Source organism: Perognathus longimembris, chromosome 24, assembly GCF_023159225.1.
Source record: "Perognathus longimembris pacificus isolate PPM17 chromosome 24, ASM2315922v1, whole genome shotgun sequence".
In the NCBI taxonomy this organism is placed as follows: Eukaryota; Metazoa; Chordata; class Mammalia; order Rodentia; family Heteromyidae; genus Perognathus; species Perognathus longimembris.
Genome location: NC_063184.1, coordinates 27,037,190 through 27,052,662, shown reverse-complemented (window position 1 = coordinate 27,052,662; position 15,473 = coordinate 27,037,190). Strand labels below are relative to the sequence as shown.

General features: G+C 36.7%; 1 protein-coding gene across 1 annotated transcript in view; it reads right to left on the bottom strand.

Annotated features, from left to right (window-relative positions):
• Lrba (LPS responsive beige-like anchor protein) overlaps positions 1 to 15,473 on the bottom strand; it is a 417,455-nt gene that overhangs the window by 322,878 nt on the left and 79,104 nt on the right. Inside the window, exons 21-25 of the mRNA XM_048333588.1 lie at positions 14,995 to 15,187; positions 3,811 to 4,860; positions 2,606 to 2,784; positions 1,199 to 1,352; positions 567 to 747 (exon numbers count right to left, since the gene is read on the bottom strand). Of these exons, the coding sequence (XP_048189545.1) occupies positions 567 to 747; positions 1,199 to 1,352; positions 2,606 to 2,784; positions 3,811 to 4,860; positions 14,995 to 15,187 (1,757 nt within the window). The remainder of the gene's footprint in view (positions 1 to 566; positions 748 to 1,198; positions 1,353 to 2,605; positions 2,785 to 3,810; positions 4,861 to 14,994; positions 15,188 to 15,473) is intronic.

The following is a 15,473-nucleotide window of genomic DNA, read 5'->3' as shown; positions in this document are numbered from 1 at the left end:
AGGAGGAAATGTTGTGCAGAGAAAAATGTGTTTGCTTTTCCTAAAGAAGTTGGTTCATACTAATTTTGAGTACTTCTACTTTTACCTAAGGAAGAAATGCTCCAAAGGAACCGAGGACTGATGATTTTATTAAGTACTTTAATATTGCCATAGCTTATCTGAATAAAGACGGAGTTGCAATATCAGTTTAGAACCTTTTTACTCAATGTGTGTTGGTAAGAGAAGAAAACTCAGTATCACAGAGGACTTGGAATACAAGTTCAAGCCTCCCCCTGGGTCCCTATGATGTAATCCACCTTTTTAAAAAGATCCTCTAGTGATTCACAAAAGCTTGAGCAGCATTATTTTGGGACAAAAACAAGCTGGAAGAGAAGAAGGAAATATTGGCCAGATTCTTCGAATTATATCTTCCCTATTACCCAACCTATGCATAGCCCACTAAAGAACAGACATATGACAATCTGACGAGTATCCATACCTGCTCCTGAAAATAAGAAAGTCAATTTTCATTTTAATGTATGGATGACTGAAAACTGTTAGATTTCTAATAGTTTTTAATAGCTCACCCAGTCGGAGACACTGTCGTAAAATTCCTCCAGATGACATGTTTTTTTCAGCTTCAATTTCAGTGAAGCCAAGAGAACTTGCAAATATAAGTACATCCACAAGGCTAATTAGCCTCTGCAAAAATGCCACAGAGGCTTCAATTGAAAGGCCTTGAGTAGGTTCAATGTTCTCCAACTCATGCTGTAAGGAATGAAGTTTGATATTTATACATCTACTTTGTGATAAAAATCTAATTTCACCAGATATATCCCCCAAATTTCTAAATTTTACAGAAAGTCACGCTTACAGAAATTTAACACAATTGAGCCATTTACTTATTTCATATAAAATACAAGGACAATGGGAACATTCAGGAAAACATTGTCAACCATTTTTCACTAGCTGAGTCATCCCTAAGAAACCAGTATTCTTTCTAAGCCTTTTCATTCCTGGAACAAATTCTAAAATCCCTTCAGGTAACTGCAAGAGATTCTGTTGCTGTTGAATTATAGTGAATTATAATTGAATATAGTGAATATGTTGAACTATAGTGGCTGTGATACACAGAAACCACCAAATTCAAGTTTTAATCAATAAGAATGCATAGTACTCTTGAGTTCACACCAATTGTATATAGTAGTTAAGTCCTTACTGTAGCCGATGTAGCAGCTGAAAGCAATGGCAGTATACCCCCACAAGCCATGACCATATTGTCCATCACTTGAGAGATGAGATGAATTGTGTTGTGTACAAAGATGACATTATCACTGCTATTCACGAAGTCCATAACTGTCTTTGTTGAATGGCTGTCCAAAGACAAATGATGTTTACTGATAAAGCTAACGAAAGGAAATCACAATTTGCCTACTTGAGGGAAGGAGAATAAGAAAGTGCTGTTGCTTCATCTTCACAATGGAGGAAAGACAATGATGTACTGGTTACTTTGGAGGTGTATATTTCCTCAGAAGTAGACCACTGTATGCCAGCAGTTACTATCCATGCTCCCCCTTCAGAGCTAAAACATAAGCACTAATCATCTTGCATCTCATTTAAAAACTTGAAGCTGGGCACAGGTGGCTTACTCCTGTAATCTTGGCTGCTTAGGAGATAGAGATCAGTAGGATTGTGGTTTGAGGCTAACCTGGGCAAAGAAGTTCATGAGATCCCCATCTAAACCAACAGCTAGGTGCAATGGCATGCACCTGAGGCTAAGCTAGGAAAGATCATGGTTCTAGGCCAGCCTAAAGAAAAAAGGTTTGTGAGATTATTCCATCTCAACAGAAAAAGCTGGGGTATGGTGGTATACACCTATTACCCCAGTGATGGCACAAAGTATAAATTTGGGGGTCACTGTCTGGACCAGCCTGGAGGGAAAAAGCAAGACCCTATCTAAAAACAACCAGATCAAAAAGGGCTGGTAGCATAGCTAAAGGGACAGAGTATCTGCCTAGCAAATAGAAAGCTTACTTCAAATCCAAGTACCACCCAATTGGGGGGTGGGGGAGGAGGCGGGATTTGAATGAGCATCTTCACTGAAAAGTCATGTGGAAAAAATTAAAGAGGGAAATGGTGCTAAATGTGCAGCTAATCTACTACTGTTTCCTTAGTAATAGCCTAAAATGATTTTGAATAGATTTTAGGAGTCCAATACAAATAAATACATTAGGCATGTATTAAATTCTAACTCTAACAACACAATATATAAGATTTCTAATGCTAATGTCATAGAAAAGGTGATACTTAAATTTTTATTCTTTAGTACTTCAAGTCAACACCCCATCTGGCATACTTACCTTATGGTAAATTTCATGTTACAAAATATGCTATGAAATTTTTCAACAGATCCTTTAAAAGAAAGCTTTCAAATTTTCATGTTTTGTAATCTTGACAGGGTTTCCATTCATATAATGGAAAATAAGTTAACTCAGTGAAACTCTTATGCAGAATAATTTCTTTTAAACCAATGTCTGCAGTTAACTTACAAAATGCTTGCCTAAATCTGTCTTTGAAAATAGAAACTTAAATCTATAAACGTCTTCTTTTAAACATATGGACAAACCTTCTCCACATCTGTATATCTGTTTCTATGGAGAATAAGAGATCAGTGAGCAGACGCTGGTGCATTGGAGACCACTTGAACTCAGGAATACGAAACATGGATGATCTGGAATCCCTCCTTTGTCCACCAACTGCATCGGAGGCTGTTCCCTGTCCTGGCTGCTCTTGTTGCCTTGATACCTAATACAGAAAAATTTTTAAGTAATAAAAGAAGTTCACCTTCAAAGAAAACCATTAGCAAAGTAAAAAATTCAGTAGGTTCTGTGAAATTCACCTAATAAATATTCAGATTTTAAGACACTAAAGAACCAAATCAGAGAAAAATCATCAATGACTAATAACATTAATATTTTAGTACATTTAAAGTTATCAAAATTGTTTATCACAGTGCAACTGTAATTGGAATGGAGCCATGTTAAGTATCGCCACTGTGTAGCTTTCATAAAGAAATAAGGAGGTTTCATTTTTTTAACCTTAGTTTAAAGAAAGGTAATATTTATAATTCAAGTAAAAGGTACATTATTAATTGGCTTAATGAAGACTAAAGAAACAACAATACAGTGAAGAACAAACCAATCAACCAAAAAAATAAAAGGAGGGGAAAAAATAAAAAGAATCAAGGAGAAAATGATACTATGAAACCAATCACTATCTCTAGCATCACTGAGAGATATTGACAGAAGAGAACATTGCACCTCTAGATCACATATGTATCTCAAATCTCAAGGTACAAGCTAAATCACAAACTTGGCAACAAGAAGTATACTCTGGCATGTATGTGCTCCTAGATTTTACTACAAAATTAATGTAGAATAACTGGGTTAGTCAAATAAACAACATGCAAGTGCTTCTAATATTTTCTTTATAAATCAGTATTACACCACTCCTAAAGCTTAAAGTGGTTAAGATCTGATACTGCTGTGTTAAGAACTGTAATAAAGGTTGCTATTTAATAAACTCACACTGGGATTGGGGTTGTAGCTTAGTGGCAGAGCACTTGCCTAGCATGCCTGAGGCTCTGGTTCGATCACTAACACAATAAATTCACGTTAATTGCCAAGTACCAGGCAAGAATTTGGAATGTTATCTTCACATTCATTATACTTACATGACGATACATAGGATATCAACCAAACCCAAAATAATGTATTTGCTCTATATTAACTTAATGCAAATACACCTCAATGAGATGATGCATGTACTTACCTCATGCACATGTCGATGAGGCTGTGGTGCTTCTGTATTTGTACTGGCCTTTAGTTCCAGTTTCTCAGTATCTGAAGCAACACTAGAAACATCCAACTTGGCAATCTTTTGCTCAGAAGTAGCAGCAGCCTCAAAAATCTGACTAGGACTATCACTAACTGATTTGGTGTCTCCAGCCAAGTTGGTTGCTTCCTTCCCTTCCTCTAGCACCTGATCAGTGTCTGACTGTACAGTTGTTTGGGAAACAGAAGTTTCTGGTGAGGTAGCTGAAGACCCTGATGCTGTCATGGTCAGAAACCCAGAATCTCTAGAACTTCCAGTTTCGGTATCAGGTTGCTGTTTAGTAACAGGTGTTTCCTCTTCAGTTATTAATTTGTGGTCACTACTAACCATGTCTGATGTTTCACTGGCTTCAGAAGCAGCTAGCATTGAACTATTATCTTGGAGCTCTGCGGGCAGACTGGTTTCCTCAGCAGGGCTGCTTTCCACCTTCAGTTCCACGTAGTCATCATCATCTTCTTCCACGGACTTTTCCAGTAATTCTGGCATCTCTGAAGCATCTTCCTCTGAAGGAGAACTTACAGTCAGTTCACTGATGGCCACTGAATCCTTGCCAGCTGTCTTGGAAGAATCAGAGGAAACAGCCACAGGTTCCACTGTACCAGATGCCTCTAAGTCACTTGCATCATTTGTCTCATTTGTTGGTGTCTCTTCCACAGTGACTTCATGCAGGAACTCCTGGTTTTCCTGTCCCATTTTCCCTTCTTCATGACATGTATCAGGCACTTGCAGTTCAATGTTGGACACGGATTCTGCTGAACTTGCCTTCTCGCTACTTAAGTTTCCATCACTATTTCTGGTAAAATGAGGAGGGACAGGAGAATCCTTCTTATCCGATGGCTGGGACCCCACTGAACCATCAGCATCTCTACTAAGGCCAGTGAGTGTTTGAACTGGACTTGAGGAACACAGCCCTATTTCTTCATCAGCTTTTCCCTGTTGTTCCCTAAATATAGTTGCAAGGTTTTCTTTGTATATTTCAAAAGTGACCTAGATGAAAAATGTATAACATAAAATGAGCACAGCACATAAAATGTAAAATTTAAATACTTTCAATAATTTTTCAAATAAACATTCAATAAATAAGAAGATGAAACTTAACTTTCCTTATTGTAGCCAAGTAATTTTAATGATAACAGATGGCATGGCATGAAATCCCAAAGAGAACATAGCCTATTTGCAAAGGTATACATGAAAGGAATTCACTATTACACTGGTCTCTATAACTTGAACCAAGACCTACGTACATATCACTTAGCATTGCACACTATCACTTAGCATTGCACACTTACTTGCTTATGATTTGCCCTCAGGAGAGAAGGGGAAAAAGGTCCTATCAATTAATTATGCACATTATTATAGCAGCACTGAATATACTTACTAAACCTTTATCTTACTAAGCCACATAAAAGTTATTTTACTCATGGAGAAAAAATCCAAACCTTCCTCAAAGGCCCTATAATCTTCAAGTCTGAATTGTTCACTAATGGTCTGAGAGTCTCAATTAATCCATCAATATACTCCCTTGCTTTATTTTTACCTCACTACTATTTATTCAACACTGTGAACATTCTCATATCCCCATGTTAAATGGAAGAATACCGATACTCTCCAAAGATTACCTTAAAGCCATCATTATATGATATCTATCTCTGTCTCAAAGGGAATTTCGCCCCTCCCAAACTCCCCAAACACACAACAGAAAAAAATACAACAAATGCAGAAAATATAAACATATTATTGACCCGGCACCAGTGGCTCACACCTGTACTCCTAACTACTCAGGAGACTGAGTATGAAGCCAACTTGGGCAGAAAAATCCCCATGAGACGCTTATCTCCAATTAACCACTCAACAACTGAAAGGTGCTGTGGCTCAAGTGGTAGAGTGCTAGCCTTGAGCAAAAAGAGGCTCAGGGTCAATGCCTGAGTTCAAGCCCCATAACAGACGCGGGGCGGGGGGGGAATGGGGGGGCGGGGGGGGAGTTCCTTTAACCTACTGTTTGAACTACTGATTTCAGGTAAGTCATTTACTTCTTCATTGATACAACAGATATCATTACTAAGAAAGGCAAGTTACATCTTATATTAATTTTTAATATAGACCATTTGTTTCTACCCCTGTTATAGAGTGAGATTAGTTTTCAATAGTCTTTATCTTATTCAAGTGAAGGGCTTTTGTCAATTTTATAAAATGTATCAATACAAATAAGTACATACAACCTACATGCAGACTAAAGAACTGTATTTTTTTCAATCCCATGTTCCTACCACTCATGTTAAAAACACATTACCAGTATCTCACAGTTCCCTATGGGTTCCTCCCAAGCTGTCCACCCTAACTTCCCCACCTCCCTCAGAAAGAAATCACTATCCTGCCATTTGTAAGCTCACCATGGCTAATCTCCACCCCCAAAACTAAGTCAAAATAGCATTTTTTTGGAGGGGCAGAGTGAGAATTCTCAGGCAGCAGGAATTGAGACAGTAAGACATGGGAGAGAAAGAACTCAGCACATGGGCAACACAAGCCAAATATCCCTAACACTATGGCCCAGTTCATGTGGGAAATTTATCCTCAGACTTTAAAAACCAAGTTATAAAAGCTGCTAGCAGCTCATCCCTGTCATGCTAGTTACTTAGGAGGCTGAGATCTGATCGTAGTACAAAGCCAGCCTGGGCAGGAAAGTCCATGAGACTCTTGTCTCCAATTAACCACCCGAAAACCAGAAGTGGCACTGTGGCTCAAGTGGTAGAGCTGAAGAGCTAAGGGACAGCGCTCATGCCCATAGTTCAAGCCCCAACAACTGAGAAAAAAAGCTGCTAGCATTTCATAATTGCCCCCATGTCGGTTTTTGAGTCAAATTGCTCCAGTCTAGATGGACTACCATCTATGTCTGCTACAGCTCAGCCATGCCAGAATCTCTCTCCATTCTGATGCTGGAGGGTCCCTCTCATCTATAGTCTATGCTGCATGCACTGGTTCTTAAATCTCATATGTCTTTGTTTTATTCTTTTTCTACAGTGTATCCGACAGAATCACCTTGAGAAAGAGCAAATGAACTAACATTTTTGAGAGTTCCAAGTATTTGAAAATATATTTATTCTACATTCATATTTGATTAATAGATTATATAACCACAGATTGCAAAGCATTTACCTTTAGAATATGAAATACTTCTAAAATTCTAGATTTCATTAGTTCTTAAATTTCCCTTAATATATTCAATTGTCTGAAATCTAAGAAGCAATTATATAATTATCACTGTTGTTATCCATTTTGGTACTGTTTTCCTTAAGGTATTTGTGATTTTAAAACTGATTACTCCTAATTAATTACCAGATATTGTTCTAAATTACCCAGCTAAAAGACTAGTCATTAATCTTCACAATCATTTGATAGTTAATCTATAAGCTGTTTGTAATGTTTGGAAAGAACTTCTATAAACCACTAAAGGTACTTATGAGCTAATAATTACGACGTTTCTTTTGCCATTACTTTCCAATTAATTGGCACCCATCTTTACTAAATAGAAGATAAGAAAAAGAAATGAATTATGTTTGTCTCTCTGATTCATATTTCTAAAATGTTTACAAATTTAACCCTTTTTAAATGTTAAGCATGGACTTTATACAAAATGTCTGGGTTACTAACTTAGATACTCCAGATACAAAGCTAAATATTGCCCTCCACAAGACTTCCTGGAAAGCTATCAATTATAGTATCAGAAGCAAACCACTGAAGGGAATGAATTATGAGAATAACATTTTTATAAGCTCGAGGTCAAAGGGAAACAAATCCATAAGGAAATCAAGTGACATTCATAATAAGCACTATACATTCATTCATGTAATGAAGTTTTAAAAAATTGAGCAAGTATATTCACATGAATCAAATATAGATCACAGTATAAAAGCATCCCTCTACCACTGATTCACACCTATTAAAAACCATGATTTTTTTTAAGTAGGGGCAATTAGTCAGCTAATGATTTGTCACATATCCTTCCTAGTATTGCCTTATACTTTCCTGCTTACTTTTAACAAATCCACTATATTCTTTAGCTTTTTCACCTCATGTTTCTTGGTCATCTAGTTCAGGATTGTTTTCATTTCAGTCTCTTTTACAATAAATAGGATGCATCTTTTTATCTTCTGTACACAATTTTCTGTGGGGTGTCTGATCACCTCCTTTGTGTGTTTTTCTACTGCACTGCATTTCCTATCAATTTCAATTAGAAACAGAAACTCTATTTTGGAGGGGAGAGGGAGAACGGTGCTGGGGTTAAACCCAGGAACCTTGCTCCAGGTGCATGCTAAGCCAAGACTCTACTACTGAGCTACATCTCATCCCATGACTACTAGTTTTACTTTGGTACTAAAAGGCTTTCCAAGTTTGTTGTCTGCCTTTTGGCCTTTTATGGAATTGCATTTGGTCTATTTGTTTTTAGTGTGTCTGCTTCTTTTGGGGGCACAAAAAGTGTTGGTCTGTTTGTATATAGTTTGCAGATTTCAGAACAAAATGCCCTAAAGTATGGGGCTTGGCTAATGACATTTTAAGCTGAAAATTTTGAGAAATGGCATGTTCAGGGCCTCTGGCCTTCCCCATCCTCCATTCCTGAAGTAAGTCATCAAACTCCATGAGCGGTGTTCACTAGTATTTCTGGGAGCTGGGACACCCGGGGAGTCGGGGTGAACAGGTCTTCCGCTCCCCAGTTCAGGCCACTTCATTATATCACATAGGTTTTACAACTTTCAGAAACTCTTAGTATTAGAAACAGGTTTAATAACTTTCTATAGGTATCCATGTCTTTGTGAAGAGTTTAAAGAAGTTACATTAAATAAACTGGCAAGCATTTGTCTTCCTAATCTTATTTTTTTATCAGTCTAATTTCCAAGAACCCAGACAACGAACCTAAAATGAAAGACAAAGAAGAAAATTATTCTTTCAGAAGGGAAGATTTGTTTCTCTCTCTCTCCTATAGCACCAAAGGTGTCATTTTACTTGAAGTTCACTTTTCTTTTTGGTGACACTGGAGTTTGAACTCAGGACCTCAACCTAAGGACCTCATGCTTGCCTCGTATACATGAAGCCCTGGGTTCAATTCCCCGGCACCACATATACAGAAAACGGCCAGAAGTGGTGCTGTGGCTCAAGTGGCAGAGACCTAGCCTTGAGCAAAAAGAAGCCAGGGACAGTGCTCAGGCCCTGAGTCCAAGACCCAGGACTGGCAAAAAAAAGAAATAGTCTGATAGCTTTCAGATGTCACCTCTAAGCCTCTGTTCTTAACTTTACTTCTCCATAATGAATTATATAAGCCAGATAATATGCAGGCATTAAAATTCATGTAAAAATAATATCATTACATGAACTAAAATGGCAAAACAGCATAAATACAATCAAATTTTTAATAATTATATTTATGTATATGCTTATGCACAGAACAGAAGACTAAAGGTCTTGCCCCAAAATGTTAATATTCAATTATACATGGCTGTCTGAATGAGGGATATTTTAGTTTTGTATATAGGCATTTATACTGGATTCCAATTTCCTACTGTAAAAACCTGTGAGTTTTAAATTTCCTTAAAATAAAAAGTACTATTTGATTTTTCAAAGTTAATACCACAGATACTGTAACACTTAAATATAAGATGCTTAACAACCTATGAAATATGGGAATTTTGTGACTTATGAAATTTAAAATAGGTAGCTTTTAATCTTATCATATAGGCCCCATAAAGACACACACAGGAATATATGCCAGTTTATATTTTATGATATTTTTAATGCTTTTAAGTAACCATTTAAATTTCATTAGAATTTTTAAAACTGATCTCTACATGCTTTTGCCCAATTTTCTTCCTCTAGAAACTAACTGGAAAGCACATTTAAGCCACTTCATCAGATTCAAAACAATAGTAAAAATCTCGGATAGTTCCAATAGTCTAAGATAATTATACTATTTTCAGGGAAATCTCATTATGGTTTGTTGCTGTTGTTGGCTACAGGGCTTTAACTCAGGGCTGAGGCACTGTCCCTGAGCTTTTTCTTTTTGCTTTTTTTCTCAAGGCTAGTTCTCCACCACTTTGAGCCACAGCTCCACTTGCAGTTTTTTCTGTTGGTCAATTGAAGATAAGAGTTGCACTGATTTTCCTGCATAGTTTTGAACCATGATCCTCAGATCTCAGCCTCTTGAATAGCTAGGATTACAGGTATGAGCTACCAGTGCCTGACATCTAATTATAATTTCATTCAACTGTTACTAACTGTATTGTTAAGTATTAACATAGATCCTTCTACCTATGCCAATATGAGCCTAGAAAAAATACAGCATCTAATATTTTTAGCTTTAGGTTAGAAAAAGGAAATTTCTGGACAATTCTTACAATTCAAATAGCTTAAATGACTTAACACTTCTGGCGGACAGAGTTATTAAGACAGAGTTCATATATATCTCCCAGGATGGCCTCAAACAGTCTCCTCATGCCATGATTTCAAACATGAACCACAATACCCAGCTTTGTTTTGCTTTATTTTGTTTGGTTTTGTACGTTTCTGGCAGTACTGGGGCTTGAAGTCAAGGTTTTATGCTTGCTACCAGGCATACTATGCTTGAGCTACACCTCCAGTCCTTTTTGTCCAGTTATTTTTTAGATAAAGTCTTAGTTTTGCGTAGGCCAAAATGGACTATAATCCCTCCACTTATACTTCCTGCTATAGCCAGGATGACAAGCACATACCTATGCAGATCTTTCTGTTGATACAGGGTCCTGAGAAGATTTTGCCCAGACTGATCTGGAAGTTCAATCTTCCTGATCTCAGCCTCCTGCCTACTTGACATGATAGGCATGAACTACCTCATCTTTTAATTCAAATTTTAATTAAAAGACTAAAAGCATTTTGGAATACAAAGTGAAAATGGTATTATTTAACAATATTACAGTGTCTATCTTGAGTACTTTAAAAAACGGATTAAAGGAATGAAACCTAGATAACAAACAGGACAACAAAATTACCCCGTTACTACTATGTACACATTTGAAACCCTGAGACCAAAGTAACCAACACAGCACCCAGCCCAGTTACACTAGATTAGCCTATTACTGCTTATAAAATCTAGTCCAGCTGTTGGAGAAGCAGCATCCAGTGACAAACAGCTTCCCTGCTACAAAGGTGGCAGGAAATCTATCAAACTGGACAATAAAATTGCAATTGAGTTTCTTTGGCTTTTTATAGCAGCTGCATGTATCCTGATGTAACTCTGCAAACACTGTCCAATTCTGCAGCTGTGGTTCTGTATATTCCTTATCAAGAACTCTGTTATAAATCTGTGGAACTGAGATTCAAAAATGATTGGGGAAAAAAGGAAAAACTAAGCATCACTTTGAATCAATATGCATGAAAATGCTTTAAATACTTTAGAATAAACAATCTTAAAGAGAAAATTTGGTTCCATTAAAGCAAGATTTTTTTAACATGCTACCAACTACCTACTGAACTGAGTCACTTTAACCTTCCCTAACTTTATTAAATATTCATGTGAAAAGCCTACAAGTGCAGGTTGCCCATTTTCTTTCAAAAATAGAAGCAAGATTTAAAATTCCAACACAGTGAGGATATTCTTAGGAAAGGAACACAAAAGCACAATATCTATGTTCCTCTGATCATACAAAATAATATTTATTGAAATGAACTTCAGGAAATGGAAATAAAAGGGTTTTTTTCTTCATTGTTATCTTCAGTGGAAGTCACTAGACACTATGATGAAAATTAACTATAAAACTTGTGGGTAGGGATGAAAGAGAAAAAGTGGTAGAGAGCAAGGGAAGGGATAGCATTGTCCAAAAAGAAATGTACTCTTTACTTGACTCTTTTAACTGCAATACCTCTGTACATTACCTTTATAATAACAATTTTAAGATATTTTAAAAGAAAAAATGATTCCAACATGGCACTAAGTAAATCACGTTTCTAAACTTCATGATAAACAACTGCCTTTTGCCTTTTACCTTTTAACCATAAGAAAAATCCATATTAAGAAATTCAACTTTAGTTTTTCACATTTGAAATTTTTTAATTAAAAAAAATTAAGACCAGGTGCCAGTAGCTCATGCCTGTAATTCTAGCTCCTCAGGAGGCTGAGATCTGAGGATCACAGTTCGAACTTAGCGCAGGTAGGAAAGTCCAGAAGTGGAGCTGTGGCTCCAGTGGTAGAGTCTTTTGCTAGCATTGAGCACAAAAAGCTCAAGGACAGGCTGGGAATATGGCTTAGTGGTAGAGTACTTGACTAGCATGCATGAAGCCCTGGGTTCGATTCCTCAGTACCACATAAACAGAAAAGGCTGGAAGTGGCGCTGTGGCTCAAGTGGTAGAGGGCCTAGCCTTGAGCAAAAGCAGCTCAGTGACAGTGCCCAAGCCCTGAGTTCAAGCCCCAGGACTGGCTAAAAACAAAATAAAAAAACTCAAGGACAGCACCCAAACTCTTTGTTCATGCCCCAGGACCAGCACAAAAAAGAGAAAAAGAAACTAAGAGCCAACATAAAACTCTTAAGGACTAGTGGAGAAAGGGTACAGTTCTCTTAGGGACTCAAGTAATACTTTAACACTAGGAAAACTAGTTTTATTATGATAAAATGACTTCAAAATAAATTTAGCCAACATCTACTATACTTCATAAATGTAATCCTAAATAAAACTATACAACTTGAGTCAAAATCTATACTTGCCTGAAAGTCAACACAATAGACCTCTCCGTAGAGGAGCTATTTTTTTACAATAATTTTAAGATCTGTTTAAAACCACAAGTCACTGGAGTAAAGAAAAATTTAAAATAAAGCTCTACACACACACCGAAAAAAAAAAAAAAGCAATTTTCTTCTATGTAAGTTGAGACTAAAAAACACTGCTTCTATAAGAATAGAACACAATAGTACATATTATATCTTTCAACAGTCTCTGGACCAGACACTTGTTCTCATTAATACCAAAAAGATTCTTGTTTTATGAATTTTTTTTTAAAAAAGTATTAAGGGGTCATGAATTGGATTTTCTCCATGACATTTTCTTTTGCTATTTTTTCCCCAGTCCTGGGGCTTGAACTCAGGGCCTTAGCACTTCTTACTGGCTTCTTTTTGCTCAAGGTTAGTACTCTACCACTTGAGGCATAGCGCCGCTTCTGGCTTTTTCTGTTTATGTGGTGCTGAGGAGTTGAACCCAGGGCTTTGTGCATACTAGGAAAGCACGCTACCATCAGGCCACATTCCCAGCCCCTATTATTTTTGTTGTTGTCCATTTAAATTTGAACTCGGGTCCTTGAGCTTGCTAGGCAGGTGCTCTTCTTCGGCCCTCCATGATCCTTTTCAAAGAGTACAATATATTATGTAGTATATTTAATACTTCATATATTACTCTCTACTATCCTATACTGTATTATATATATATATATATATATATATATAGTGAACATAAAAAGTGGAGAATTTTATGAAAGTTAGAAAAATCAGTTTTTGTAAACCTAGCATTGTTCTAATTTTAAAGCTCTAAGAACTTGTTTTTGTTTTTGTTGCTATTGTTGTTCCTGTGGTTGTTTTGAGACAGGGTCTCACCATGCATCTGGGGTAGGCCTTTAAGTTTTAACCCTCAGCGCTGGGATTAAAGGCATGTGTCACCACACTCAGTGGTATTACTTTATTTCTGTTCTTTGATTTGCTTTTTGTATTAGGAGTGGAGGGTCTCACTATGTTTCCTAGACTGGCTTCAATCTCAATCCTCGAGTTCTAGCCTTTCCAGTAGTTAAGGATTATAAGGATGAGCCACCACATCCAGCTAGGAGCTTACTGTAAAATACAGACTTTCAGGCTGAGGTGTTTTGTTGCTCAGGGGTAGTTTGCTTGACAAGATTCAATCCCTACCACTAAGAAACAAACAAAAATACAAATTATCTAGGAACCATCCCAAAAGAACAAAGATCATGGGGAAAAAATGCAAACAGTAGTGTAAAAAAAAAAGTGTCACAAATATGTCAACTGTGATAGCACTTAAGTTTAAATATAAGAAAAATTACCAAGGAATGAAGGTATAGTTCAGTAATAGAGTACTCGCCATTGAGGCCCTGGGTTCAATTCCTAGTACCACGAGAAAAAAAAATTATGTATAACCATGTAGTAAAAGTTTAGAAAAAGCTGAGCATGACGGTGTATCACCTATAATCCCACCATTTGAAAGGCTGAAGTGGAAGAATGGCAAAATCAGGCCTGCCTGGGCTCCATAGTGAGACCCTGTCTCAAAAAGAAACACAACTACAGGAAAGACATAGAAATACAGAAGCAAGCCAAGATTAGGAGAGGCAGCAGACAATGCCTTTGGGGAAGGGAACTCGATTTTACAAACACTGGTAGGCACATTGTTTTTCACACTTTTTGTATGTATAGAATATTTCAATGAAAGAAATCCTTAATCTACACATAAATACCTAATAGTAGTTTAAGTTGAAGAAAAGCACTAGGAGCTTTTAAGAACCAACAACTATTTCTTCTTATTTCCATTTCCTTGATTTCATTTTGACAAATATTATTTTATATGATGAGAGACACATAGGCATTTGCGCCTCTCTGTTCCTCTCCTAAGATCATCCTATTTAAAATCCAAAGATTTTTTTAACTGATGAAAATACTAATAGCACGCATCAGACAGAGCTTTTGTATTATTGTTATTATTTATTTATTGTCAAAGTGATGTACAGAGGGGTTACAGTTTCATATGTAAGGCAGTGGGTACACACTGCTGAAAACTCCCATCTCTGAATATAGTGTGCCACCTGCTGGCCAAAGTACCAATGACGCAAATTCAAAGAATAGTGAGCACATTTGCTTGAAAATATAAATTCCTGGCTCTCCTACATGAGATTTGACTTTACTAAGCAAAATAAAATTATTTTGAAAATTATTTTGATTCTGAATACATTGGCAAAATTCTTTTTATTGTCTTTTGTTTTCATTGCATTGCATTTTAAGAGAACAATTTGATACTTTCTCTAAATGTTCAATATATAATTTTTTGTCTAGGTAACTTTTAAAATTACAGATATATGAAATGCTACAAATACACTTTGGTAATGCAACTTACCTTTGAATGTGTTATTGATAAGGTGTCCACCCACACACGCCATCCACCCCACTCATATTTGACTGCATGGTACAGTAGGATTCGGAATATGGCATATACCATTTCTGTTATCTTTTGTTCATCTGAATTCTTTGGATTAAAGTAGCAGAGGGAAAGCATCCACTCTTGCCACACAGAACACTGTAGCAAGCTCCTGAAAATAATAAAAGGTTTCTGAATTACTGAAAAACGTAAGATCACCATAACAATTCTAAAGCCTAAAGGTCTAGAGCTGGGTTTGGTAGCTCATATCTATAATCCAAGAATTGGGAGGATGAGAAAGGAGGAATTCAAGTACAGAGGCCAGCCTGAGAAGCATTACGAGTTGCACTGTCTCACAAAACACACACACACACACACACACACACACACACACACTGAAAATAATCAATTCATTTAATTTGTGATACACTAACTGAATACCATTAATGACAAAAATA